This window comes from Pelophylax lessonae (genome assembly GCF_965119305.1).
Source record: "Pelophylax lessonae genome assembly, chromosome: 4".
Lineage (NCBI taxonomy): Eukaryota > Metazoa > Chordata > Amphibia > Anura > Ranidae > Pelophylax > Pelophylax lessonae.
In genome coordinates, this window is record NC_138771.1 from 546,931,141 (window position 1) to 546,955,966 (window position 24,826).

A 24,826-nucleotide genomic window follows, 5' to 3' on the forward strand; every position below is an offset into this window, starting at 1 on the left:
GATGGAGATCTAAAGAGCTCTTCCAATACAAAATATACAAAAGCTTCTGATCATATAGAAATTCTATAAATCCCTAATTTCTCGAAGCAAATGATGCCTAAAATGGACATTCTTCTCCCATCACCCCTACGTGTAGGAATACTAGACATTCGTTTTACACTGGCTTGTCAGCTACACTGACAGTCCCAGCCAACCACACATTTAACCATGGAGGGATTGTAAAAACTAGAACAACCCCTTAAACATAACCCGGAACACTCAAGTGTATTCTCCTGTAGGTTGGTCCATTACAAATTTTTACTGGCTGTGCAGGAAGTAATTGGTTTACCTGTCTATAGAATGTACTTTTAACAATTTGAAAGATTATAGATTGAGAGAGCTAAAAGCCTGAATTTAAGTGCTGTGATTTCCCATGTTTTCTTTGTCTTCATGAATTATTATTATTGTGTTCTCTTAAAATGCTTTTTGGAAGAAAATTGCACCTTTTAGTAAAATTGTTTTACTCGCTGCCTGAAAGTGATGCTCCCCTGGTTCTGGCAGATACAGCTAGAGAAAGTGCTAAGTTTCAGCGGAGCCTCTGGAGAAAATCTTTCATTTTGGAGTGATTCGAAAATCAAGTCGTGTTTTAGTAAGAACACCACCTCCACTGCAACAGCTCTGCAGCTCAGGGGGTGAAGATGTAAACTGACTACCCTTTACCTAAGGATTATTCGTTCTCTACCTACTGTGCATGCAGAAAAAGTGCATTGTACAGTTCCACCCACTGATAGAAAAAAGAAGATTCAGGCAGATGCGGTATAGAAAAAAAAGCCCTTTGTATGGCAGTATCCGCTGAAATGTTAAGGTCTCAACGCCTGCCAACACATGGCTTAGCTTACAAGACAATAGACTCTGAATGGTTCCTCCCTTTGAAGCATCAAGTACATTCTTTAGAACCTAGGTCTGTTACAGATATGACTACGGGGTGGAAATGCCATCATTACCTGAATTTGGAGTGCATGTTTTTACTTATTTGCACTGCAAGGTAAGGCACCAATAGGAGTAGAAAAAAAAGTAGGAATATACCAATACTGGCATCAGTGTTATGCAGATACCAAGTAATTTCACAAGTAAAAATGCTCCCGATGCCCGAAACTGATACTTTGTGGTGCGATTGGCGTTCATACAAAATGAATGGGTGCAAATTGCCTTTCAAATAATCGCATGCATTTTGAACAGGAATGCGGTGCGATTCCTGTTCGAATCGCACGCAGTTCCCAGCATTGCTCGTGTGAAACTGGCGGAAATATCTATTACAAGCCCTGGGTTTACACAGGAGCAGTAGGGAAACCGCATGCGATTCAGACAGAAATCGCACCGCATTCCTGTTCTAATTGTATGCAATTCAAGCCCATTCATTTTGTATGGATGCAAAATTGCACTGCAAAGTATTGGTACTCTGCATCAGCAAGTACTTGCCTAAAAGTATCGGTACTCAGTTATATAAAAGGGTATCGGTGCATCCCGAGAAAAAAGACTGCAAACACTTTTAGGGGCAGTTCACAGCACATGCAGCGCAGGGTTTTCTTATGCATCAAAAGAAAAAAAAAAAAAAAAGGAAAATAGGTTATATGGGTTCCAATGTCATAGTTCACACCAGCGCACTGCGTTTCAGTGTTTTTCAGTTCCAGAAAGAAAGAAAAAGAAAAAAAAAAAAAAAAAAAAGACAATATGCTGTTTTTTCTTGCCCAGAACGCAGTATTTAAAAAAAACAAAAAAAAAAAAAAACGCATCTGGAACGAATCCAGAAACACATCAAAAAGACGTTAAAGCGCATGCAAGTATCCAAAATGGATCTGGAGGACTTTTGTTGTGTGAACTGGCCCTGAGGGAATTTTGTGTGAAACTGAGGGAAAACATTTTTAAAAACGGGAGACCCCTCAGGAACAGAGCCAGGTGCAAAACACATTGCAGTCAATAATATGAACGTAATTCAGATTGCTTGCTGTCATACTAATAAATGTAACAGAAATATTTCAAAAAGACTTCTATAGGTGCTGGCCTACAGTCCTGCTGCCATGGGGCCACCATGGTTGTTTACAACCAAAGTAGTTGCTGTGTTGTGGACTTTACTGAATGATTCTGTAAGGGTCAATAAGCTCATGTTCAGTACCCCAAATTAACACAGTGGATGAAAAAGGTCACTGAACCATCCAGCCAGCAACTGCAGCCTACAAAATGTGTCCCTGTCCTTTAATAGCTACCAGTCAGGTCACGCAGGAAGGCCTGGATAAGTCCAGTAAGGCAGCGTGTTCACAGCATAATCAGTGTCAGGCAATGATCTGTTCTAATCTGCATTAGAGACCTTTATTTCTTAGCCAGGTAATAAAACCCCAAAAAAACAGAATGTAAAAAAAATTTCCTGTTTCACAAATCAATTTGAAGTTTAAAAAAAAAAAAAAAAAAGCGTTAAGAAAATTTTCCAACAAAAATATGAAATACTCATCACCTGTGTTTGTGAATGCAGTAAAAAAAAAAAATTCTTTGGGTAATCAACAGCACTTAAACTTTGCCTTGCACCATAAAACCAGTGATCATGAAGTACTTTATCCATGTTAATAAAAGTAAAACATGCAAGTTGAAATAGTCACATTTGCCCCTCTTCCCTGCAGAATCCGGCAATCGCAGCAATGAGATTCCTTCATATCAACACAGGGTGGGAGCTCAGCCAAGGTCTCACGCACCGATCAGAGAGGCGGATAATGAAATGTCCAGCCGCTCTATATTACAGAAATGATGTAGAAATATCCTGGTTCTCCATAACAGAGTATAAATCCATTCCCAAGGCTAAAAGCGCTAGACTCTGCAGCTGAAGATGCCAACTGTCAGACAGGAATCCAATGCTGGGGACAAAGATGCAGTTGGAGAACTGATAACCGATGTCACACAGCTTTCTAACATTGATGGACACTATCAAAAAAGTTTAATTTGCATTGTGTAATGCCCGCCATCTCATCACCTCATAAAAGTCCTTAAAGTAGCCACTCAGGAGGAAGCATTTGGCATGAGCAGAGCATCCACTGATCTTTAGAATTGTCTGGCAGAAATACCGTACTGATTGGCAGTTATCACTCATTCAGGATCTGCACAGCTGGGCTTCACTCATTGTTCGAGCAGCTCTTGCCCATCATGCTAGCCTGTAGAAGTAACGTGGTTTTCTGCTACTCCTATTACGCATAATCTATTTGTTGTGCACTGTGCGCAGCTGCAGCTTTCCGCTCAGGGCTGGCTCTTGCTTCGCTGCTGCAGTCCTGAGGACGGGCAGATATGTAATCTCGCACTTTGATTTCCATGTTTCTGGCACGGAGTGTCGCTAAATGCAGCTTGTCCAGGAAATCAGGCATCCCTGTAACAAAAAAACAAGTGTGTTAACATTAGCAAATATCTCTCAGTAGAGAAAGTGGCACAAATAAAAAGATAAAAAAATTGTATTGGCAATGCTAGGTATGTTGCATCATCTAAGGACTGGTAAGCTGCAATACATTTGATTTTTTGTTCTTGGGATATGTATAGACCAAACCTTTTTTTTTTTTTTTTGCATAAAGTAGAGAGGGGTTAAAAGAAGAAGTTCACCTTTTAGGAAAGCAAAAATAAATGCATATACTTTGGCAGAAAAAAAACAAAAAAAAAAAGGGCATTCATTTTTTTTCTTCCTACAGGAACCTGCAAAACATCAGTGATTGTGGGTGTAATGTCAGGCCCCTGCACAATCTCCCTCCAGCTTTCTGCCCATATCTTTATACGGCTTTCAGTTACAAAGCTGAAGGAAGTGTGAATGGACTTACTAGATTACACAATACCTTAAAGTAATTTAAAAAAGGATATACCCAATAATTGCCTAGTTTTGGCCGGTTACACTATATATATATATATATATATATATATATATATATATATATATATATATATATATATATATATATATACATATACATATACATATACACACACACATACATACATACATACACATTATATATATACATATATACATATACATACACACACACATACACACACACACACCATTTTGGTCTAATCCATGTACTGTTCTTTTTTCCTTCAATAAAGATAATCTTTGTGATCTGAACTAGATATGCAATGCATCCTTGAAAAAATAGGCTTTGTTCCAAGAAAAGTAAAAAAAAAGTGTTGAATAAAAAGCATCATATGCAGGATAATCTGCTGTTTTGATATAATAAAACTATTTTTTAAAAAAAGGGGATATTCATATACTATTTAGTAGGTGATCCCTTTACCAATTTAGGTTACCATATTTATAACATTTTGTGGCAAGTTTTGGGATATGAATCGGGAAATGTCTGAGATAATGAGGCAGAAAAGGCCAAACATTAGGGGGGGATTTGGGGGTGGGCTCATGCTTCACACAATAAAAGGTCTAAATGAACTTACCACTGGACACCATCCAATTTACACAATAGCGAGGAAACACAGTCTGTGGGTTGTCGCTATACGTCAACAAGTAATCAAAGCCATTCTAAAGCAAAAATTAGAAACAACCATTAGCAACACAAAAACTGTAAAAACTGCGCTCTGTACTATTTCCCACACATCCTTTAGTGCTCCCAGTACCCTTTACACAAAAAAACAAAGGAATAAAAAAAATAGTCCCAGAACAAAAATTTACAACTCAAAGGAGTGAGTACAATGGGCTGAAAGTATGACAACTGTACATAGTAATTGTACAATGTGCTCAAGGCCTTACTATTAAAATGTACTTATGAATGATGTAAACACTGAAGATGTTATCTGTTGTCATGAGGTTTAACATTATACTTAATCTGAAATAACAAAAAAAAAAAAATATTAAAATACTGTTTTATCAAGATGTAGGGTTGACAATATATACAGTACAATACAATATACACTACTGCTCAAAAAAATTAAAGGAACACTTTGAAAAAACATCAGCTCTCAATGGGGAAAAATACTATGCTGGCTATCTATACTGATATGAACCGGGTATTGTGTTAGGAACAAATGGATGCCACATCGTTAGATTGATAACATTTTATTTCCATCAATAGAGGTCTGAATTCTAACACACCCCGAAAATCAAAGTGAAAAAATGATGCAGCAGGATAGACCATTTTGTTGAAATGTAATTAATAGCAGCAACTCAAAATGGTACCCAGTAGTTTGTATGCCCCCCCACATGCCTGACAATGTCGGGGCATGTTCCTAATGAGATGACGGATTGTGCCCTGGGGTATTTCCTCCCAGATCTGGACCAGGAAATAACTAAGCTCCTGAGGGATCGGCTGATTATCGGCAAAGCCGATTATCAGAATCAGCCCTGGAACTTGCCGATATTGACGTAACGTCATTGCGTATGTTGCGCCACACACCTCCGCGCACTGGGCCTAACCTTCTGCCTTCGTAGGCCGCATCCCTTGCCTTGGACAGTCTTGTCTGAAGTCTCTCGGGAGTGTATAACACAGCCATACACCCACCCACAACAGCCCGATGCCAGCCAGCCACCCACCATGTGCCAGCCACCCACCCACCCACCACAGCGTGCCAGCCAGCCACCCACCACAGCGTGCCAGCCAGCCACCCACCACCACACACAGGGTGCCAGCCAGCCACCCACCACCACACACAGGGTGCCAGCCAGCCACCCACCACCACACACAGGGTGCCAGCCAGCCACCCATCACCACACACAGGGTGCCAGCCATCACCACAGGGTGCCAGCCATCACCACAGGGTGCCTGCCAGCCACCACCACAGGGAGCCAGCCAGCCAGCCAGCCACCCACCACCACAGGGAGCCAGCCAGCCAGCCACCCACCACCACAGGGTGCCAGCCAGCCAGCCACCCACCACCACAGGGTGCCAGCCAGCCAGCCACCCACCACCACAGGGTGCCAGCCAGCCAGCCACCCACCACCACAGGGTGCCAGCCAGCCAGCCACCCACCACCACAGGGTGCCAGCCAGCCAGCCACCCACCACCACAGGGTGCCAGGCAGCCACCCACCCACCACCACAGGGTTCCAGGCAGCCACCCACCCACCACAGGGTGCCAGGCAGCCACCCACCACCACAGGGTGCCAGGCAGCCACCCACCACCACAGGGTGCCAGGCAGCCACCCACCACCACAGGGTGCCAGCCAGCCACCCACCACCACAGGGTGCCAGCCAGCCAGCCACCCACCACCACAGGATGCCAGCCAGCCAGCCACCCACCCACCACCACAGGATGCCAGCCAGCCACCCACCCACCACCACAGGGTGCCAGCCAGCCACCCACCCACCACCACAGGGTGCCAGCCAGCCACCCACCACCACAGGGTGCCAGCCATCTGAAGAGTAGGATGCTGCAAAAAGAGAAAAATGTCCAAAAAGACAACGGACAGAAGAGAAACTTCATTGTGGTCGAATAGATGCCATGTTCAGTGTTTTATTGGGGCCTCATGCGGAGGATTCTTCTGAATCTGCAATAATGACCCTGGATGATGAACTTCATCTCTATTTGAAGGAACCAGTAATTGACAGAAGAAGTGGTGATCCTCTTCATTGGTGGAAAGAAAATGAGGCACGCTACAAAAGACTTGCTTCTCATTTTAGAAGATACCTTTCTGCTCCTCCTTCCTCGGTACCAAGTGAGCGTGTTTTTAGTGAAGTGGCAGCAATATATGAAAAAAACAGAAGCCGTTTATAACTGGTGAACATGCTGAAATGTTATGCTTTCTGCACTATAATATTGTTCTAATTAACTGGGAGTATTGAAAGGGAGTAGTACTAAAAGTCCAGTCCACTGTCTTTTACATTGGAGCTACTAGATTTAATCATTGCAGAAAGTGAGTGCACTACTGCAGCAGTTTATGTAAATTTTATTTTGGGAAGCCTTTAGTTATTGTCCCAGCACTTTATTTTTCACAGTTGTCTACTCTTCTAGGACTCGTTCGTTCACATGATGTGAAACTGATGTACCTGCAAGTGAAAGCTGTGCAGTTTTCCTATCAGTTTTCATGCAGGTGAGGTGTGAAGAACAAGCCTTTCATGTTTAAAATGTTACATTTCTGATTAAAAAAAAAAAAAAGTTAACAAAAACATTAACATGTTCAGTACCAGATTTGTGTCAAAAATTGTATTTTTAAAAACTTAAAAATGTACAAAATATTGGCCGATACCCATACTTTGTGACCATATTGGTCTATCCCTATCCGAGAGCTGTTCTATTGGATTTAGGTCAGGCAAGCGTGGGGGCTATTCAATGCCTAGACAATGGCAAGCCTTGTGGGAGGGCGAAACGCGTCTAGTGATACCAGAGCGTACAACGTCATTTCCGGTTGGTGGAATGCACGCCGGAAGGCCACCGTAACCACCAAGCCGTACACAGTTAGGAGGAAGAGCTTGATTTTATGTGTAAGTGGATATTTTACTTTGTAATAAACTATTGTTACGTACTTCACCATGGAGATTTCTTTTTCATTTGGGTCACGGAGAGCTTTTAACAGCCTTATCAAGTTGTAACACCGTCTTAATGTACCAACCCAGACGTGACTAGGAGCAGCATATTATCACAAAGACTCATTACTAAGTCTTTCCAGTGAGTGGGAACACTACAGGGGAGCACATTTCAAGCACGTTTAGAGCACCTTAAGGAGTGAATTTTGAAGCACTAAGAGCACTTTATATGGACTTTATTAATTTGTGTTTTGTATTATTTGTGCCATTTGTAATATACTGACATTTTTTTCTATATGGTTTACAGCAGTGCACTGAATCACTTTTTTGCAAATTTACTGCACAGCAACACTTAATCATAGTTTTTAACACATTGGCATATGCACATTTAAATTTAGCAGCGCTGACATCTTTTGATTTCATTATTTAAAAGGCACAGTCACCTTTTTGTTAGCAGCAGCTTATCAATATATGCACTTTAATCCATTCATCCATAAGCGCGAAGTCCTTTGTTGTATTCTCTCACTCATTGACTCAGACAGCAGTGGTTTGCCAATCACAAACAGTGAGCAATGGTGGGGCCAAGCTGCGATCTGTATGTCACTGGAAATACAGAGCTAGCTCGGGAGTCTGCAAAAAGTGCCCTCATAGCAAGCGGCTAGCTATGATGGGCACTCAGAGGGGAGGAGCCAGGAGCGCAGATGTAAGAGCGCCAGTGTTAAGGCTAATCTGTGCCAAAGTACAATATGGTTATTTAAAAAAAAATAAAAAAATCAAGGGACTAATATACCACTCACAACTGATACAATTTCACTCAACCACCATTAGTGTATTGAATACTAAAGCCATACCTCATCAAATGTTGTATGAGGTCTGATCACCATCTGAGACTGGTAGTTACGCACTCGCACATAATCAGGAGATTCTGGTACCTCTGGATGTTCCACTGCTCTGCAAGTCAAGAAAAAGAACACCATCAATGAAACAGCTCTCCAAATGTCTGCAGTGACTGGTTTGTGTTCCTGTAGAAAGTTTATTTTTGTAATCAACAGTATAAAGTTAATCAGCAATCACCTGAAGTCCAGTATATACATTAATTGATAACACCCAAAATTGCAAAACTCCCTTTTAGCAGCAGCTGCTCTACTGGCAAATGCAGGAAAATACAATAAAAAAAATGAAGTAAAATGCTCATTAAATAAAAATCCCAGCTTTGTCAGTAAAATTGACAAAACACATGTAATTATTACACTAGCGCTGTTGGTACAACTGGCTTTGTACAAGAGCATCAAAATTCTGTAGGAGTAGAATACTAGATACACAGTTCCTATGTCTTATGTACGCTGCTTTACCTACCAATAACTTGAAATTCGGTTAATCAACTTTTTTATTTATTTCCACACCTCTGCCATACTGCAGTCAGTCAGTGAAGAAACCATTGTGGCCCCCACCCTTTCTGGTACAGCTTTGTAACTTCCAGTGAAACGCCTCCACTTATGGCCTGCAAACTGGACATTGAATATGCATCACCATCTTAGTCCAATGACAAATGAAGAGACCCAAATTGTTGAAATGCTGAACCCAGAAGCAAGAAGGTGCATCTAGCTCTGCAGTGTGGCATAAGTTGAAATGGCTGAACAAAATTACTAATTATTTTGCAGGCAAGGGTACATAGATTTGAGCTTTGCATTTAGAGGTTTGTCTGGAGTTTCAATTTATATTATCATAATCCTGCAGGATTACTCATGGAAGATTTTTTGTGCCTCCTAAAATTAGGATTTATTTCATGCGAGTACAACTGGAGCTTGATTCAAGAGTCACAAGTCCCCTGGAGTCTGACAGTCACTGCCCTGTCAACTGCATAGTATAAAAACCATCAAGAGTTTTTTGTAATTCCCTTAAACTATGGGGCTCAGTGATTTCAGGGGGCTTTTTTACATAATATAAAGCTAAGTAAGCAAAGTATAAATATTTCATAACTAAGCCTGTATAGTTAAAATTCCTTACAAGACAATGTCACTTATTGTCATTGAACCATGTGGTTTTGGAGTCCAAAAAAGGAGTGTACGTCCTCAAAGAAAAAAGTAAATAGCTTGACGCCAGCAGCTCTGATTAATAATCTTTTATACAGCACATTAAAAAGGAATAAAAAGCCAACTCAGCTTATATCAGTACTGTGCACATGTGTATCTGTTCTGTGTCTCATCCCAATCATTAAAGAATAAAAAAAGTTAACCTTAAAAAAATAAATGCACTTTTTTTGCAAGTAAAAACTTGCATTTTTTTTTTTTTTTTTTTTTTATTAGGCGCCTGAAAAGCATTGCACCAGTGATCTGCAGATCACTGAAGCCATGCAGGTCTCCTGCAGACTGTTGGCGTGAGCTGCCTGTTCGTACATTGTACTGGTAGGCAGTTTCACACTGACAGTGCAGTTAGCTTACCAAGAACTATAAACTGGCAGCCGAAAAGGCTGTTGGTAGTTGTAGTTCATCCATTCACAGAACTCTGAATGAATGATGTGGCCGTGAACATATTCTTTGAGACTGTGCTCTAGAAAACTGACAATCGCTGCCTGATATGGGGGAATTAAAAGGGACTTCCTTATAACAACTAATGTAAAAACAATTTTACTAGAGTTTTTTGTAAACTCATAGCTTTATTTTCAAGTTCTTCATCGTTTACAAACCATTTTATGTCCTCCGTTACGAGTTTTCGGTAAAAAATAAAACAATTGCTGCACACACAACTCTAGCAGCAAAAAAAAAAAAAAAAAAAAACAAAACACACCACAAGCTAAAATATAAAGTGAACATTATTAGGCTCCTTTCACACGGCCGCTCCGCTGCTTTAGTCCGCTGCGGGACTTTTTTTTTTTTTTTTCCACGGAGCGGATGACATTTGTGTCATCCGCTCCGTGTGCCCGCATATCATCCCATCCTTTGCGGATGATATGCGGACATAATGTCAGTATATGGCATTGCGGATGTCAGCGGATGACACCGCTGACATCCGATTTTCCTTCCTTTCCGTTTTTTACACGGATGAAAAAATAGGGTTCTGTTCCATTCGAAAAAATGGAACAGAACTGAAAGGAGGAAAATCGGATGTCAGCGGATGGTATTCCGCTGACATCCGCAATGCCATAGACTTACATTATGTCCGCAAATCATCCGCAAAAAAATAGGATGATTTGCGGACACACGGAGCGGCCGTGTGAAAGGACCCATAAGCTAAACTGTAAGCTACATAAACTGAGACATCACAAGAAAAGACACTATTATAAAGTATATATTACCGAGAGACCAACACCATGAGGTTATTCTCCTGATCCACGTGATACTTCCTGATGTACACATAGTCCCGAGAGTACATTGGATACTGCAAGGAAAAAGTAAAGAAAACAATATGCAATATGAATTTTAAGGTTTTGTCAATGACTCTAAAATTCAGGGAAATGGGTCAAGCTAAACAATTTGATTAAAAGCTGGAGAAGGGCACAGGGGATTGCTGGAGAGATGTGAATAATGGATGGGAGGTGGCTTTACATAGGCACCATTACTTTATCCTGAATGGGCAAAGTGACAGATTCTGTTAGCGGTATTTACAATGCAAGATCTTAAAAGGTTTAAATAAACATGCATGGACTGTATGAACGACTGACCAACAAACCAGGACTTACTGGGAAATGTGTGACCCAGTGAACGATTTCTGATCCAGAGACCACATCTCTCTCAATCACTTCCAGTTTAATCACCAATGCATCCCACTTTTTGCGGTACTCTGTATCTAACTGTGGGCAAAATGAAGAGAAAATCAGCAACAAACCAACATGAACTCAATGCAACACACAAAAGGAAGATATTCATACCTGCACATTAAAGAACTGCCGAGGTGTCACATCCTTATACGTGCCAAATACTGTTGAGAAACAAAACAATCACCTTGAGCTACAAACGTTTACGCAGGCTCTAGACTATCACAATACAGTGGTTAATGGAAAAATTAATTTCCAGAACAATTTAAAGTAGTCAAACTTTGTTACCTCCAATCAATTACTGGATCAAAAATCGTTGCCTAACAGGATTGATTAGTGTTATATTAATAATGATCTTACAAAAAAATAAAAAAATAAATAAATTGCACCCTAACAGTCAACAAATTCTTCTTATGCACAACCATAGACATGTTAACTAGACTGATCAGGCAGACCCCCTCTATTGCTGGAAGCAAAGAGAAGCATCACTTGAACAGTACTGTTTGATGTGGATGGGTGATTACGGGGCCCTTTGAGGTCTTTGCCCTTGTTCAATGACTGGCATCACGGAGTAGTCACCCAGGAAATCAGACACTGAATGGTGTTTGGGGTTCTCAATCCAGAGCACCAAGTGTCATTTCTCTCTACTGCTTTGTTCCTCTGCCATCATCCTGAGTCACTTCTTACAAGTTTTCCTGACACCAAGAGAAAAATGGTAACAGGGGAAGGACCTCTAGCAGATTGACAGCCTAAGCTCTGTTCCTGTGAGCTGAGCAGAGGTGTATCTTCCCTCCAATCAGCTCTCAGAGCTCTACTCACTGTGTGTAATTTCAGCACCGCCCCCTTTTTTCTGAACGCTCACGCAAGCTTACATTCTGGATGTTAAATGGGCTTTTTCTTCTGCAGATTTGTAAATTTTCATTTGCTGACACAATCTGACATTTTGGCACAGTTTTATTCAGGATACACGTACAAATATACAGACTTTTGTTAGTAGGTTGTCATGATTGGTTTTATCATTTTGGTGATCAAAGGTTTGCTGAAATCAATTGAAAATTGGCAAAAAATAGTCATGTGCATGGCAAAAATGGTACGCTGCCTTGAAAAAGTATTCGTACCCCTTAAAATTTTCCACATTTTGTCAGGTTACAACCAAAAACGTAAGTGTATTTTATATGATAGACCAACACAAAGTGGCACATATTTGTGAAGTGGAAGGAAAATGATAAATGGTTTTTAAAACTTTTTACAAATATCTCAAAAGTGTGGCATGCATTTGTTTACAGCCCCCCTTTACTCTGATGCCCCTAACTAAAATCTAGGAGAACCAATTGCCTTCAGAAGTCACCTGATTAGTAAATTGAGTCAGCCTTTAATTTAATTTCAGTATAATTACAGCTGTTCTGTGAAGCCCTCAGGTTTGTTAGAGAACCTTAGTGAACAAACAGCATCATGAGGGCCAAGGAACACACCAGGCACCGTCAGGGATAAAGTTGTGGAGAAGTTTAAAGCAGTTAGGTTATTTAAAAAAAAAAAAAAAAAAACGCAACAATCTCTACACTCCTCCTGCAATGATTTTCATAAAAGCAGATGATGCACAAAAGGAATCAAGCATTCTGAACTACATTTATAAATAAATTCCTTTTCAGCATTAGCACAACTTAAGCCGTTTCCTGCTGATTTTATCGTGTCTCAAGTTCTACCACATCCTGGGAGGGACTAATAACCACCCACTCATCTACAGAGTAGACAGAAGACTACCTGACAGTTTTCTTTTCAATACGGCAGTGTAAAGTGACGACAACCAGATTTCTACTAACTGGTGGCAAGGTGAGAAGTTCACATTGGATGCTAAGATTTATTGTACCATGCGCATTGTCACCGCAATCCATTTTAGTACCCATAAAGGTCAGTATCAGAAAGATCAGTAACAGTACTGATACAATGAGAAATACGTAAATGTTAAAGCGAAAGATCACCTTTTAAAAAATAAAATGGAGAGGTTGACACCCTACCAGTTCCCACTGCACTAACCTCCTTGAACTTTCACTGCCCATGGACCCATTCACCAGCTCTGTGGGCAGTGAAAACAAATCATTCAAGGAGTGCAGCAGGGACAAGGGTGGTGGGAAGGGTGTAGGTTCACCTTTCCATTTTTTTGTGAAGAAGTGAACTTGCACTTTAAAGCCCAAATCCAGGCAAATAATTGATCAGCCCTTACTGTGTCCAAACTGCTGCAATTCATTAATCAGACCTTGTGACATCACGGCAGTATATGATCTGTCTTCAAAACACAGTTGGGAATAAGTCAGCAGGCCATTTTGCATGGGTTCTGGCTGATGTAGGGACTCCCTCACATGGCACGACTTCCAGGGACTTTTGGAAATTCATAGCTATATAGTGTGGATTGGGGGGGGGGGGGGGGGGGGATGGGGGAGATAAAGCTGACCACAGCTGATTGGGTGGTGATAAGGCAGAACAGAACTTCCCCATAACTGCCAATACATCAGAGGCAGGGCAGGGGGGAGTATTGCAACAGTGTTAGTGTTGCAATTAACTAACTTATCAGCGACTAACTCAACCATGCTAGTTGGGTAGAATTTGTGTGCTGCTAGGTGTCATTCAAAGTTAAGAATCACTGGGCAGGATGCATTAGCATGCAGATGCATGCACATCTGCCTTCTTGAGCAGGGGGACTCGCTGTGTTTGGGGAAAGAAAAATGCTGACTAAGACGCTAAGAACACCATCCCTACAGTCAAGCACAGAGGTGGAAACCTGATGCTTTGGGGCTGTTTCTCTGCTAAAGCTACAGGCCAACTTTGCCACATTCAGGGACCAATGGATGGGGCCATGTATTGTAAAATCTTCGATGAGAACCTTCTTCCCTCATACCGCCAAGGCAGCAAAGGAGTGGCTCAAGAGGAAGCACATTAAGGTCATGGAGTGGCCTAGCCAGTCTCCAGACCTTCATCCAATACAAAATTGATGGAGGGAGCTGAAACTTCAAGTTGCCAAGCGACAGCTAAGAAACGTTAAGGATTTGGAGAAGATCTGTAAATAAGAGTGGACCAAAATCCCTCCTGCGAGGTGTGCAAACCTGGTCACCAACTACAAGAAACTCATTACCTCTGTGCTTGCCAACAAGGTCTCCACTAAGTACTAAGTCAGGTTTTGCTTGGGGATTATTAAGGGGATACTTAGTTTACTCACTGAACTGCAATTTAATTTATAGTATTTGTTTTATGTGTTTTTGGTTGATATTCTGTCTATCATTTAAAATACACCTATGATAAAAATTATAGACCCTACATTTCTTTGTAAGGGGGCAAACTTACAAAATCTGAAAAGGGATCAAATAATTATTTTCCCCACTGTAAGTATGATTGGGAAAAGAAAAAAAAAAAAAAAAAAGTCCATACTTCTCTTTGAAAGTTTGATATTTTTACACCCATTTCCATATTGCAGATTTTTCCTCACTTTCAATCAGGTGAAACGTGTTAGCAGGACAAGAAGTGAGGATAAATCTCTCTGAGGGTCACCATACACATTACCGTCTGACTGTACAATCAACTTTAACCACTTTACAACTGCAATACATTCATACCCATATACCACTGGCGGCTGGAGGTTTTTTTCGGGGGAGCCCCCCCCCCATCCATGCGTCCGGCCCCCTAATCTACATGCAGGGGCGCCGGACGCATGGAGCTCAATGGGGCTTTTTTTTTTTTTTTTTTATCACCCGATTAGAGCCAGAGGCTCTAATAGGGTGATGCAAAGGGTGGTCCCGGGGCGCAGAGCAGTGCGCCCCAACCCCACCCATTGTGTGACAATAGCAAATTAAAATTTGCTATTGTCACACAGATCCTCCTAGCCAATCAGGAAGCACGTCCGATACACGCTTCCTGATTGGCTGAAAGGCAAACCCCATGTCATTGGCTGGGGACGAGGTGGGAGCCGGGAGGACTGAAGAGCAGCCGCCACGCCGGGGAACTGAAGAAGCTGCGAGCCCCCGCTGGATACCAAGAGCTCACCCAGAGGCTGGCCACTGTCATCACCCATGTCGGTAAGAACAGCAGGGCGAGGCAGGAGACAGACAGATGTGAGGTAAGTACACTGGTCTCGCGGGCGGGGGGGGGGGACACACACACACACGCTTACGCTGGTCACTCAGCATTGAAAGGGGGCACGCTGGCATCTCTGCATTGAAAGGGGGCACGCTATACCTTAATTACTTAAGGCCCCATTCACACTTTTGTGACCTCAAAGTCACGCAAATTTTTACAGCGTTTTTTGCCGCAAAGCAATGCCTATTACATTTTTCTGTTTGCGCCCCCCCTGCCATTTACCTAGGTTAATGCTGAAGCTATCAGGCATAAACCCGGTATTTTTTTTTCAGTCGGGTTAATTTTTTAACAAAAGCAGTCCAAGCGGCTCATTAGCCACTGGTTCGCTTTCAGAAGCAGCGGGAGGGGACACACCCCTCCCTCCTTGGCGGTGTTTATATCGGGCTTACTGGTTTCACCAGCACCAAAAAACAATCCGACAGTGCAGAGGCAGACAGACTAGATAGTCTCCAATTACTTCTATGGCCTTAGAGGACCAAAGCAACATCATTACATCACTTCCGGTCTAGAGTGCAATTAAACAAAACCGTTTTTTTTTTTTTTTTAAAGCAAAAGATCAAAATTCTTCTTTTAGACCACAGATTTCTCCATAAAGAGGACTTGTTATCCTTATATCTATTACAAGGGGTGTTTAAATTCCGTGTAGTAGGGAAAAAAGTTATTAAAAATAAAAAAAGTGCGCCCATCCCTTTATGCACGCGCGTATAAGCAAACACATATTTAAGTCATGCATGCATATGTGAGTGGTATCACCACACACATAGGGAGAGCAATAATGGGATTTTTGACTTACCGGAAAATCCATTTCTCTGATGTTCATTGACGAACACAGATCCTTATCTTCTTGACAGTTGGGTTATTTTGCCCCCTACAGGAGTAGGACACTAAGCAGGAAAAAGCTTTACTACACCTATTGGGCAGTCCTAAGGGGTATACTCCCACTCAGCTATAGGAATTCAGTTTTGTTACAAGCAGTGTAAGAAGAAAACCAACTCCACAGAGGGGGGGGGTGCGGTGTCCGTCAATGACACAGAGACCGCACTGGAGGAGCCAAGTGTCGAACTCCCTGGATAAAGGTGCGCACCAAGGAATGTGTGGCCAATGGACGTTGAAAGAAAACCGCTAAGGCAGAAACTTGGCCCTTGATGGTACTCAAGGCCAGACGCTACTCAACCCCCGGTTGGAGGAAAGCCAATATCCGAGCCACCGAAACTAAGTGAGAGTGAACCCCAAGAGACTCACACCACGCAACGTACATCTTCCAAGTACGATGGTAGATCTTCCTAGGGAGGTAGATTTTCTAGCCTTTAACAGCGTAGGAATCATTGATTCAGAAAAACCCCCATCCTTCAGCAACGCTTATAACAGCCAAGCGGTTAAAGCCAGTGACTGTAAAGCAGGATGGAAGATTGGCTCTTGGGACAGCAGATCTTCCCTGAGAGGAAGTCTCCAAGGAGCATCGGCGACCAGCGGTACCAGAACCTGTTGAGACGAGATACCAACAGGTCCACTTCAGGAGTTCCCCACCGGAGACACAACCGATGAAACACCTCCGGATGAAGAGACCATTCCCCCTGGTAGAAACGCCTGTGGACTGAGATAATCTGCTTGCCAATTTTCCACCCCTGGAACGTGAACAACAGAGAGGGCTGGAACGAATTGTTCTGCCCACCTTTAGAATACCGGCTACCTCCCGAGCCGCCAGGGCACTTCTTGTGCCCCCTTGGTGATTGACATAGGCCACGACCGTGGCATTGTCTGATTGAATGCGTAACGGACACCCCTGAAGGCGAACTGTCCATCGATCCAAAGCCTGATTGCTTGGACGTCCAGTACTGATCGGCAGTCTGGACTCTTCCAGAGTCCAGACCCCCTGAGCACACACTGTGCCGAGGACACTTCCCCACCTGGACAAGCTGGCATCCGTGGTGACAACCGTGCAGTACAGAGGGAGAAAGGATTTTCCCCGTCGAAGTGCCGGAGAACGAAGCCACCAGATCAGCAACCTCTTGTACCCTGGCTCAATAGGATCAGAGTGTCTAGAGACTGAGGGTTCTTGTCCCATTTCACCAGAATCTTCTTTTGCAGAGATCTCGTGTGGAACTGTGCAAACAGAACTGCCTCGAAGGTAGACACAATCAGGCAAGCCCAGAAGGATGACCGTCTGCTGAACAACAGAAGCTAGTACCGGGGCCAACAATTTAGTAAAGACACGAGGAGCGGAAGCGAAACCAAAGGGTAACGCCACAAACTGATAATGCTCCTCACCCACGTCAAAAGTGGAAGAAGCGATGGTGACCGGCACATATTGGAATGTGAAGGTAGGCGTCCTTGATGTCAACAGAAGCAAGAAAATCCCCCTGATGTAGGGACGCCACTACCATGCGAAGCGAATGGACTCCATTCGGAACTTCTGCACCCGCACAAAGCAGTTTAGCGCCTCGAGGCCCAGGATTGGACATACCTTGTCTTCCCTTCCATGGAACTAGAAACAGGTTTGAGGCAAAATCCCTAAAAATGTTCCGAAGTTGGACATGGGACAATCACCCCTTGAAGTAACAAGTCTTACACCGCCCCAAAGAGACCTCGTAAGCGATCAGGGGACAAGCGGAGGTTGGAAGGGAAGAACCTTTCCAAAGGATAAGACCGAAACTCGATCTTAACGCCGGACCGAATTACTTTGTGGATGCACTTGTCTTTTTACAGGGAAGTCCACAGATCCGGAAACCAGCAAAGACGTCCCCCCCCCCCCCCCACTCCAGATATGGATGAGGGCACCCCTTCATGCAGAGGAAGCCACCCTTGTCCGCAGGTCTGGAAGAGCCTGCTCCTGACTTGCCAGACCAGGTCCTCCTGGAACCTCTGGTGGAGGCTCTGAAGGCCTTAGATCCCTTGTCTTCAAACCCTAAGGGACGAAAAGACCTATGAGCCAAGAATGGCCTCCGTCTATGACGGGGCTCCTTGCCCTTGGAGACCTGCGGAAGAAGAGTACTCTTTACCCCTGCGAGACCCTTAATCATGTCACCCAAAGAAGCTCCAAACAGGTGAACCCCCACAAATGGGAGATCAGATAAAGACTTCTTAGAAGTCTGATCCGCAAACCCGAATTTCAGTCAAATAATACGCCGAAGGACCACTGCTGAGACAGACAGTCTGGAAATCAATGGAGCCGTATCCAAAGAGGCATCACAGACAAACTGTACCCCCTGGACCAATTGATCCACCAGCTCCGCAAAGGCAGGCAGAAGCCTCCAGGTCCCAGGGGAAAAAGTTTAGTCCACTCGGTCAATTTGCGACACCAGGGCAATAGTAAATACCGGCCTAAGTGCTGAACCACCCACAGTGAACACATCGCAGGTCAGAGCCTCTGACCTCCTATTAGCCAGACCTTTAAAGGCCAGGGACTCCTCAACCGGAATTAAGGTGGTTTTATTTAAACTTGGAAACTGGCGAGTCCACTACAGGTGGGACTGTCCACTTTGTAAGCAAGGAATCCTCATAAGGATACCGCATCGCAAAATGCTTAGGAACCGCAAAGGTGCATTTTGGACAACCCCACTGTTCAGCGACAATAATATGAAAAGTAAGCGGCAAAAGGGAATGCCCTCATCGTCTTGGAGGGCTTGTGAGTGCCAAAAGGGACCTGCGCCTCAGACGCAGCATCAGCCGAATCCTCCATCTTTAACGTTTCATGCACTAACACAATCAGCGCATCCACCAGCACTTTTCACGCGTGGCTAGAGGAGCAGAGGAACCATCCTCACTATCTGAACACACAGGGTGCATGGATGAAGACCCAGAAGGGTAACTTGCATTTGCGGCGGCCGAATCAGACTCAAGATCTGATGAGACACATGAAGCAGGGGCAAGGCAGGGGACGCTTTTTCCTAGCCCCTTTTCCAAGGACCTAGGACCTCCGCAGTCAAGGATTGGTGGGATGCGGAGGGCCCGGCAGCCTCAGAGGGGATTAGGTGGGGAAATGTGCTCCAGGAACTCCATGAGAGAAGAGAAGGAACCACACAAAAACACTGCTAGAGACACTTTCACCGCGCTGGTGGTACCACAGAGTCCAGCACAGAGCAATACCGCTGCTATAGCAGAGAGAGGGAGAGAAAAACCCACAAAGACTCGCCACCACTGATGAGGCACTTACAGTTCCAGACAAACCGCACACCATGCGGCAATCAGGAAGCGAAAGATCCAGGACCCAGCACTAGGGGGATGAGGAGGGGCTCCCACCACCAAAATCACAGCCCCTATAGCATCAAAAACATGGCCGCTGCTATTTTCAAAGGAAAAACCACAATAAAATGGCCGCCGATCCACAGCACTAAAGGCCCCAAGAAAATGGCGGCTCCCAGGAGCACCCAACACAATTCCAGCAGGAAGGGGGGCACTGGCAGGAGCCCCCACCAGGTACAGCCCCCTCCAAAAGGTCGATCATCTGGTCTCTGACGGCGCCCCACCATCTCGACACCCCAGACGGACCTAAAAGGTATAGCCACTACATTTGGGGGGGGGGGGGGGAACAAGTCTGCAGAGGACCACCGAGAAGGGGGGGCGCTGCATGGGAAGGAGGGGAACCCGGGGGTCCGACCGTTCGAGGGAAGGGCCCACGTCCACCCCAAAAACCTCTAGGGATGGAGGGAGGACAGCTACTTACCATACCAGGAACAGGGTGGGAACCGCTTCTGACAGGCCACTGTTCTATCGGAAAACAGGGGCTTTCGGCCAGGAGGAACGCTGCGACTCAGGACGAGGCCAGGTCGTATGAGCTCTCGCAAAACGTTTAATTCGTAGGCTAGCTCACATGCAGTGGGGCTATGTCGCGGCCGACCTAACTTGGAGCTGAGGCCTGCGTGCATGTGCTGGCCAGACTGGGGGGGCCATCTGGATCTAGATTATCTAGTCAGTCGCCCAGTTCAGCAGTTAATAGTAAATTCTCACAGGAACAAAATTAAAAAAAGATAGGAAAAAATTACATTTAAAAAAGGAAAAAAAAACTGCCAGGACCTGAGATCCCAGCAAGAAACTAGGTCCTTACTCCTGTCTAGGCAGAAAAAAACTGAATGCCTATAGCTGAGAGTGGGTGTATACCCCCTGGGACTGCCCCATAGGCGTAGTCAAGCTTTATCCTGCTTAGTGTCCTACTCCGGTAGGGGGCAGAATAACCCATCTGTCAAGAAGATAAGGAGCTGGGTTTGTCAATGAATGAAAGACCTCCTCTATAACTATACTGGTAACCTGCAAAGAGTCACCTATGGAGATTTTTAAGTCTCTTATGCCCCGTACAGACGTGCAGATTATCTGAAGATTTTTGTCTGCAGACTTACCTTTTCTATGTAGTGCAAGGGTCTGCCGGATTGCATACAAATTGAAAGTGTTTAGGTTTGACCTCATATTATATGGTTTTGGTAAGTCTGCAGACAAAAGTCTTCAGATAATCTGCACGTGTGTACGGGGCATTAGTTTGTTGCCATTCCACGAGCGTGCATTTTGCAATTTTAAAGCGTGACATGTTCGGTATCCATTTATTCGGTGTAACATCTTTCATATTTAAAAAAATAAAAAAATTGGGGTATATATTGTGTTTTGCTTTTTTTTTTTAGTCATTAAAGTTTATTTTTTTTTTATAAAAAAAAAAATAAACGCTGCGCAAATACTGTTTGATAAAAAATTGCAACGATCGCCACTATATTTCCTAGGGACTCTGCTAAAAAAATAAAAATAAAAAATATATATATGTTTGGAAAATAAGTAATTTTCAAGGAACAAAAAAAAAAAAAAATACAGATTTAAACGTGCCAGTCTTCAAGCGGTAAAACTAATATAAGAGCCTACCTAAACTATCCAATCAGGTGGCCCTTGAACAACAAATTTACGTTGGTAGATATAAAGGAGATTGCACAATCAGATTGTAAGGTGTGTGGTGAACTAAATGTAGTCTAAAATAACAGTAAAAACCCAGGCGTATTTCTCACCCTTCCCAACTCCATCCAAATCTAGAGACATTTTTTTTTTCCTTTACATACTTTAAATCCTTACGGCAAGCACTAGTAAGGTTAAAGCTGCTCCTGGTAGAAAGATTAATGTTTTCCAAGTCTGGACCGCATAATTGATAAGCCGATAAGTAGATCTTACCTCTATACTGATACAGATGGGTCCCTTCTATTGGTTTCCGCCACAGCCTGAAGTCCTTTTTATCCATGACCAGTTCCCAGCCTTCATCCTCCTCACACTTTGAGTTAGAACAGTGAGCTTTGTGGACTGCAAACTGTACCTTCTTCATCTCTTCAGCAGGCCTGCAAAAACACAAGGACTTTATATGAATCAAAGCAGGAGGGCCGGAGACATCCCGTTCATTCTAGGCGGTCACCCCTCCCTGACCTTGGCTGAAGGGTGTGGCATGATCCTTAATCATTCATTATATAAAATTATCAGTACTATCCAAACATGCTATATTTAGTCTGCCACACAAAGCATACTGTTACATAATGCACAGGATGTTTATTTATAGTAGCCTGGGGGAGGTTCATGTATGGATTTTGTCTTCCTCCTAAAGCAGGAACTAAAATCCATCCCTTCCCCTAGCAAAAGCAGCAAACATAGTAAACACAAACACTGGCTAGGCAAACAATTACCCCTTTGATCCCCCTAGATGTTTAACCCATTCCCAGCCAGTGCCACATAGCATACAATCAGGGGTCTCCAAACTATGGCCCCTCCAGTTGTTCAGGAACTACAATTCCCATCATGCCTTGTCATGTCTGAGTATCAGAGTTTTACAATGCCTCATGGGATGTGTAGTTGTGCAACAGCTGGAGGGCCGAAGTTTGAGGATCCCTGGTACATGTTACCCACAGTTCCATAGGGGTGGTGTTCTGCATTTACAATGCATAAGCACCGTTTACCTTTTTTATCTATGTTTATTGATATGTCACAAAATGACATTTCTATAACCCTTCTGCTGCGATGCATAGAAATGCACAGATAGATGGAGAGTTCCAGTGCTCTGTGGAAGTACCATTTACCGTTCTCACCGAAAGTGAAAGAAAATCCCAAACTTTGGATTGTCACCAGAAATCTTCCAATGGGGACACTAGTTCTGGTGACAACCAGCGATTCCTTCACATTGCAGGGATTTCCTCTCATTTTCTGATTTCGATATGGGACAGGAAGTGACAGAAAATCTCGCCAATGGGACATAGATGGCAAAAATAAAAACTGATGGGGGGATAAAACCCTTCCTTAGAGCCGGCTTACACTAGAATGCATATATATTGGTTCGCCATTAACAAGTAAAGGCAGCCGGGTGTTTCTAGTCAGGGAAGCGAGTTCCTGTGAATGGGCATGGAAGGGCCATTATTCTATCCACAATGTAAAGACAAAGTTTTGCGTTTAGTTCTTCTTTATACATTTGCTTGAAGGGTTGATGCCTGAACGCTAATAGGGGCGCACAGGCTGCACGGAGGACGGACCCCGACAGGGGCCAACTGGCTCTGCGGAGGACGGACCCCGACAGGGGCCAACTGGCTCTGCGGAGGACGGACCCCGACAGGGGCCAACTGGCTCTGCGGAGGACGGACCCCGACAGGGGCCAACTGGCTCTGCGGAGGACGGACCCCGACAAGGGCCAACTGGCTCCACCGAGGACGGACCCCGACAGGGGCCAACTGGCTCCACCGAGGACGGACCCCGACAGGGGCATGCAGGCTGCATAGAGCAGTGGTCTCCAAACTTTGGCCCTTTGTTTACATTTTACCAACCCTTGGGGTACTCTTTCTTCCACTGACACCAGCAATGGCGCACAATCCCCCTCCACTACACCAAAAAGGGCCCAATTCCTCCCCAACAATGGGGCTAATAACACCAACCAATGATGGGGCATAATTCCTCACAATGACAAAGCACAATTTCTTTTACTGACACCAAAAATGGGGCATGGCTTACTCCCACTGATTCCGGGTCATTTTCTACTCTTGATGGTCACAGTCCGGCCTCCCTGGAATTTGAAGGATGGTACATTGGCTTTTAGTTTGGAGACCCCTGGCATGGAGGTAGGACTCTAATAGGGCTGTGCAGGCTGCATGGAGGATGGGCTCTGGTAGGGCTGTGCAGGCTGCATGGAGGATGGGCTCTAATAGGGCTGTGCAGGCTGCATGGAGGATGGGCTCTAATAGGGCTGTGCAGGCTGCATGGAGGATGGGCTCTGATAGGGCTGTGCAGGCTGCATGGAGGATGGGCTCTGGTAGGGCTGTGCAGGCTGCATGGAGGATGGGCTCTGGTAGGGCTGTGCAGGCTGCATGGAGGATGGGCTCTGATAGGGCTGTGCAGGCTGCATGGAGGATGGGCTCTGATAGGGCTGTGCAGGCTGCATGGAGGATGGGCTCTGATAGGGCTGTGCAGGCTGCATGGAGGATGGGCTCTGATAGGGCTGTGCAGGCTGCATGGAGGATGGGTTCTGGTAGGGCTGTGCAGGCTGCATGGAGGATGGGCTCTGATAGGGCTGTGCAGGCTGCATGGAGGATGGGCTCTGATAGGGCTGTGCAGGCTGCATGGAGGATGGGCTCTGATAGGGCTGTGCAGGCTGCATGGAGGATGGGCTCTGATAGGGCTGTGCAGGCTGCATGGAGGATGGGCTCTGATAGGGCTGTGCAGGCTGCATGGAGGATGGACTCTGATAGGACTGTGCAGGCTGCATGGAGGATGGGCTCTGATAGGGCTGTGCAGGCTGCATGGAGGATGGGCTCTGATAGGGCTGTGCAGGCTGCATGGAGGATGGGCTCTGATAGGGCTGTGCAGGCTGCATGGAGGATGGGCTCTGATAGGGCTGTGCAGGCTGCATGGAGGATGGACTCTGATAGGGCTGTGCAGGCTGCATGGAGGATGGACTCTGATAGGGCTGTGCAGGCTGCATGGAGGATGGGCTCTGATAGAGCATAAATAATGCATTGTGCTCACTGCCTTCCAGTCTATACACAGGCCATGCTGGGAGTTGCAGTCCTCCAGGGCTCACCTCAGGATCTCCTCCTCTTTCACTCGCTCTTCTTCCCACAGGAAGGCCCCAGTGAGTGCGGCCAGCAGCCTCCCTGTCCTCCCCGGCCTGTTCCTGTAGCGGACACCCCGGAGGAGGCTCCTGCTCTCCCTCTGCTGGCCGCTCCCATAGTGGCACACCGGAGGACGGCAGGAGCGAAGCCACCCGGCCAGACCCGCCGACACACCGCGTACCACCCGCTGCCACATCCCGGAGCCGCAGTAGCTAGCTTACAGCACGCCTTCCACAGCGAGGCCCGAGCCACGCCCACCCGCGTATAGCGATTGGGCAAGCGGGCGGCAGCGGGGGCGCCGATTGGTGAACTGTCGTGTCTGTCAGGGAACCAACTTCCAGTATTGAAGCTCGGTGTTCAAGGGCAACTGTGATGGAGCGGATAACGTGACCCGGCCACGTGACGGGCAGACTGGTCATCAGCCAC

General features: G+C 44.9%; 1 protein-coding gene across 1 annotated transcript; it reads right to left on the reverse strand.

The window, feature by feature from the left end:
* Window positions 1-2,483: 2,483 nt before the first annotated feature.
* STARD7 (StAR related lipid transfer domain containing 7) lies at window positions 2,484-24,611 on the reverse strand. The gene is made up of 8 exons (XM_082255945.1): window positions 24,370-24,611; window positions 21,495-21,655; window positions 11,343-11,392; window positions 11,154-11,264; window positions 10,770-10,852; window positions 8,326-8,425; window positions 4,453-4,537; window positions 2,484-3,385 (listed from the first exon to the last, which is right to left on the reverse strand). Exons 1-8 carry the CDS (start codon window positions 24,594-24,596, stop codon window positions 3,210-3,212), a joined length of 993 nt encoding a protein of 330 aa, XP_082112071.1. The 5' UTR covers window positions 24,597-24,611; the 3' UTR covers window positions 2,484-3,209.
* Between the last annotated feature and the right edge of the window lie 215 nt (window positions 24,612-24,826).

Bases quoted from the DNA above. Each gene is read 5' to 3' on its own strand.
- STARD7 (XM_082255945.1), bottom strand. From the start codon at position 24,596: ATGTGGCAGCGGGTGGTACGCGGTGTGTCGGCGGGTCTGGCCGGGTGG. The intron at 4,538-8,325 runs GTATGGCTTTAG...TTTTTGCTTTAG, and splicing joins CTCATACAACATTTGATGAG to AATGGCTTTGATTACTTGTT. The intron at 3,386-4,452 runs GTAAGTTCATTT...TTTTTGTTACAG, and splicing joins AAATTGGATGGTGTCCAGTG to GGATGCCTGATTTCCTGGAC.